The sequence below is a fragment of the Pimephales promelas genome, chromosome 11, assembly GCF_988280905.1.
Source record: "Pimephales promelas chromosome 11, fPimPro1.hap1.1, whole genome shotgun sequence".
NCBI classification, from domain to species: Eukaryota; Metazoa; Chordata; class Actinopteri; order Cypriniformes; family Leuciscidae; genus Pimephales; species Pimephales promelas.
Genome location: NC_142779.1, coordinates 23,845,981 through 23,850,461, shown reverse-complemented (window position 1 = coordinate 23,850,461; position 4,481 = coordinate 23,845,981). Strand labels below are relative to the sequence as shown.

Genomic DNA, 4,481 nt, shown 5'->3' with positions numbered 1-4,481 from the left:
CATAGAACCATAAGTACAAATTTGCAAGAAAAAACATTTATAACATCTGTTATCATTGAAAGAAATAGATTTTAATATAAAAATATATACGACTGCTTGACCAAATCAATGCTAAGATTTTGAACAGTGAGCATTCTACTGCTTCCCTTAAATGCTAAAATGTATTCTCCCTGAATATATACACAAAGTATCTTTAATTAATCCCCAAAAAAATATCTTGCGTGCTGTCTATTGTCCAGTAATCATAAAAAAAACTCAACTATCTTTAATGAAATGGCAGCTGTCATGATAGTTGTAACACCTGACCCTAATAATTGAGTATTACATGTTCCCATGACAACTGATTGCCAAGAAACAATTGGTAAACGTCAGTTGCTGGCACTATAAAGAGTCCCTTCAGGCAGCACTAATATGTGTTAGTGATCAAGTATGTTTTGTTTGAATTTTTAATTGGTGTTGTTGAGGTGGTTAGTTGTATTTTTGTTTGGCCATGGAGGGTATCACTAGCTGTCTCTTAAGGTATGATGAAAAATTTTAGTTTTTGTTGACAAGCGGCATTCATCTAACTTTTTTTTTCGTCCACAGTTTTTCTCTGGCACTTCTCAGTCTTTGTGTCTGTGACCATTTTGGAAGTGGTAAGGTTTATCCAGGCAAGTTCTAGAATTCATGTTTGTTAATGTGTCTGATTTTGTTACTTTTTATTTTCTTCTAGTTGGTGGCTTTGTCAGGAGTCGTTATCCTATGTACTATGAGGCTGGTTTCCCCATGCAGGATGTGAAGCCACGAAGTTCCTACAGCTATTATGGGGCTGATTTATCAAATCCCACAAGTCCTCAAAGATCAAGGAGTAACACTTACAGTGCTGCACAGGTTAAGGGTGTGTATAGCAGTGTAAACTCAAATTCTGTATTGGAGTCTATGGACCAGTCCAGTGGTCTACAATCAGCCCAAGCCAGCTCTCAGTCTGTGGACCAGTCTGGCATCCAAGCCGGCTCACAATCTGTTGAACTGTCAGGTAGTCTGCTGTCAGCCCAAACTAGCTCTCAGTCTGTGGACCAATCTGGCATCCAAGCCAGCTCACAATCTGTTGAACTGTCAGGTAGTCTGCTTTCAGCCCAAGCCAGCTCTCAGTCTGGCCTCCAAGAGCCAGCCCAAGCCAGCTCACAGTCTGTGGATGAGTCTGGCATCCAAGAACGAACACAATCTAGCTCAGAGTTTGTTGACCAGTCTGTCACCCAACAACCAGCACAAGCTAGCTCACAGTCTGTTGACCAGTCTGGCATCCAACAACCAGCACAAGCTAGCTCACAGTCTGTTGACCAGTCTGGCATCCAACAACCAGCACAAGCTAGCTCACAGTCTGTTGACCAGTCTGGCATCCAACAACCAGCCCAATCCATCTCTCAGTCTTTGGACCAGTCTGGCTTCCAACAACCAGCACAAGCTAGCTCCCAGTCTGTGGACCAGTCTGGCATCCAACAACCAGCCCAATCCAGCTCACAGTCTGGCCTGCTGTCAAGCCAGCAACAAGCCAGCAACCAGGTTGTGCCCCAGCTTAGTTTCCAAAAATCAACACAAACTGGCTCCCAATCAGTGAATGGCCCCAGTAGTCTGCAGACAGTACAAGCCCACTACCAGTCTGTGTCCCGGCCCAGTGGTCTGCAGACAGCACAAGCCCACTACCAGTCTGTGTCCCGGCTCATTGGTCTGCAGACAGCACAAGCCCGCTACCTGTCTTTGTCCCGACCCAGCGGTCTGCAGCCAGTAACAGCTCGCTACCAGTCTCTGTCCCAGCCCAGTGGTCTGCAGTCAGGCCAAGCCAGGTACCAGTCTGTGTCCCAGCCCAGCAGTCTTCAGTCAGCACAAACCTATTACCAGTCCAGTGGCCTACAGTCCGGCATCCAACAACCAGCCCAAGGCAGGTACCAGTCTCTGTCCCAGCCCAGCGGTCTGCAGACAGCCCAAGCTGGCTACCATTCTCTGTCCCAGCCCAGCAGTCTGCAATCAGGACAAGTCAGCTACCAGTCTGTGTCCCAGCCCAGTGGTCTGCAATTAGGACAAGCCAACTACCAGTCTGTGTCCCAGCCGAGTAGCCTGCAGTCAGCCCAAGCCGGTTACCAGTCTCTGTCCCAGCCCAGCGGTCTGCAATCAGGACAAGTCAGCTACCAGTCTGTGTCCCAGCCCAGCGGTCTGCAGTCAGCCCAAGCCCGCTACCAGTCTGTGTCCCAGCCCAGCGGTCCACAGTCAGCCCAAGGAGGATACCAGTCTGTGTCCCAGCTCAGCGGTCTGCAGTCAGCCCAAGCCAGCTACCAGTCTGTTTCCCATCCGAGTGGGCTGCAATCAGGACAAGCCCGCTACCAGTCTGTGTCCCAGCTCAGTGGTCTGCAGTCAGCCCAAGCTAGATACCAGGCTGTGTCCCAGCCCAGCAGTCTGCAATCAGGACAAGCCCGCTACCAGTCTGTGTCCCAGCCCAGTGATCTGCAGTCAGCCCAAGCCAGATACCAGGCTGTGTCCCAGCCCAGCGGCCTGCAGTCAACCCAAGCCGGCTACCAGGCTGTGTCCCAGCCCAGCAGTCTGCAATCAGGACAAGCCCGCTACCAGTCTGTGTCCCAGCCCAGTGATCTGCAGTCAGCCCAAGCCAGATACCAGGCTGTGTCCCAGCCCAGCGGCCTGCAGTCAACCCAAGCCGGCTACCAGGCTGTGTCCCAGCCCAGCAGTCAGCAATCAGCCCAAGCCCGCTACCAGTCTGTGTCCCAGCTCAGTGGTCTGCAGTCAGCCCAAGCCAGATACCAGTCTGTGTCCCAGCCCAGCAGTCTGCAATCAGGACAAGCCCGCTACCAGTCTGTGTCCCAGCCCAGTGGTCTGCAGTCAGCCCAAGCCAGATACCAGGCTGTGTCCCAGCCCAGCGGCCTGCAGTCAACCCAAGCCGGCTACCAGGCTGTGTCCCAGCCCAGCAGTCAGCAATCAGTCCAAGCCCGCTACCAGTCTGTGTCCCAGCCCAGCAGTCTGCAATCAGGACAAGCCCGCTACCAGTCTGTGTCCCAGCCCAGTGATCTGCAGTCAGCCCAAGCCAGATACCAGGCTGTGTCCCAGCCCAGCAGCCTGCAGTCAACCCAAGCCGGCTACCCGTCTGTGTCCCAGCCCAGCAGTCAGCAATCAGGACAAGCCCGCTACCAGTCTGTGTCCCAGCCCAGTGGTCTGCAGTCAGCCCAAGCCAGATACCAGGCTGTGTCCCAGCCCAGCGGCCTGCAGTCAACCCAAGCCGGCTACCAGGCTGTGTCCCAGCCCAGCAGTCAGCAATCAGTCCAAGCCCGCTACCAGTCTGTGTCCCAGCCCAGCAGTCTGCAATCAGGACAAGCCCGCTACCAGTCTGTGTCCCAGCCCAGTGATCTGCAGTCAGCCCAAGGAGGATACCAGTCTATGTCTCAGCCCAGCGGCCTGCAGTCAACCCAAGCCGGCTACCCGTCTGTGTCCCAGCCCAGCAGTCAGCAATCAGGACAAGCCCGCTACCAGTCTGTGTCCCAGCCCAGCAGTCTGCAATCAGGACAAGCCAGCTACCAGTCTATGTCCCAGCTCAGTAGCCCGCAGTCAGCCCAAGTTGGGTACCCATCTGTTTACCAGCCCAGCGGTCTGCAGTCAGCCCAAGCCAGATACCAGTCTGTATCCCAGCCCAGTGGTCTTCAGTCAGCTCAAACCAACTACCAGTCTATGTTGCGGCAGTCTAGATTCCACGTCTCGCCTAAACCAGAGCAGTCAAGTTACATGTCTCTTTCCAGTCTTGGTTCCAAACCTTGGGAGCAACCCAGTAAAATACCACTTCAAGCTGTGAGTCTGATGCAGTCTGTCCAATCTGGCTTTCAAAATCCAGCACCTCTGCACTCTCATACTACTCAAAATAAGCATTTGTCTCCAGGCATATTGAGGTTGTTGCATCAAGTCAAATCATAGCTGCATTCTCTGCCTTATTTTCTTGTTTAGTGTTTGCTTTTGTTTTTGAAAAATAAACAACTTGTAACCTCAAGTGTATACTGGGAGTCTTTGTATTGTTTCTGCTTCATTGGCATGACCTCATCTGTTTAAGATGATCTGCTTTGTTCTCTTACTTTTACACTGGGAGAAGTTTTGGTTGATCAGATCAAAAAAAATATATATATATAAAGACCGGTGTAACGGTGTCTAAAAGGTTTTGAGCTTATTCATTTTTAAACAAATTCCAGAGGTATTAAAATGCACTTGACTAGATTGCTTCCATAGTGTAAATGCTCTTGTGGTCGACTAGTCAAATGGCAAGACTGACCAACTGACCCAATGCATTAACATTTAGGTGGTGGTAGTAACATGGTGGCATGGGTAGGCAGCTGTTTGGGGCCCCCTACCAGTGGTCATAGTAGGGAGAGACTCCAACCTTTAAAAGAAAAAGCCTCTTATCAAGAACACTTCAAAAGCATGCAATTTATTCTTAACTGTTGTAGTAGTTAATG

General features: G+C 50.8%; 1 protein-coding gene across 1 annotated transcript; it reads left to right on the top strand.

The window, feature by feature from the left end:
• The first annotated feature begins 369 nt into the window (after nucleotides 1-369).
• On the top strand, nucleotides 370-4,026 carry LOC120492162 (uncharacterized). The gene is made up of 3 exons (XM_039690315.2): nucleotides 370-519; nucleotides 586-635; nucleotides 713-4,026. The coding sequence occupies exons 1-3, from the start codon at nucleotides 491-493 to the stop codon at nucleotides 3,946-3,948; spliced, it is 3,315 nt and encodes a 1,104-aa protein (XP_039546249.2). The 5' UTR covers nucleotides 370-490; the 3' UTR covers nucleotides 3,949-4,026.
• The last annotated feature ends 455 nt before the right edge of the window (nucleotides 4,027-4,481 follow it).

Coding starts and splice junctions, on each gene's coding strand:
- LOC120492162 (XM_039690315.2), top strand. CDS start 491: ATGGAGGGTATCACTAGCTGTCTCTTAAG. Junction 520..585: donor ATCACTAGCTGTCTCTTAAG/GTATGATGAAAA, acceptor TTTCGTCCACAG/TTTTTCTCTGGCACTTCTCA. Junction 636..712: donor CTGTGACCATTTTGGAAGTG/GTAAGGTTTATC, acceptor ATTTTCTTCTAG/TTGGTGGCTTTGTCAGGAGT.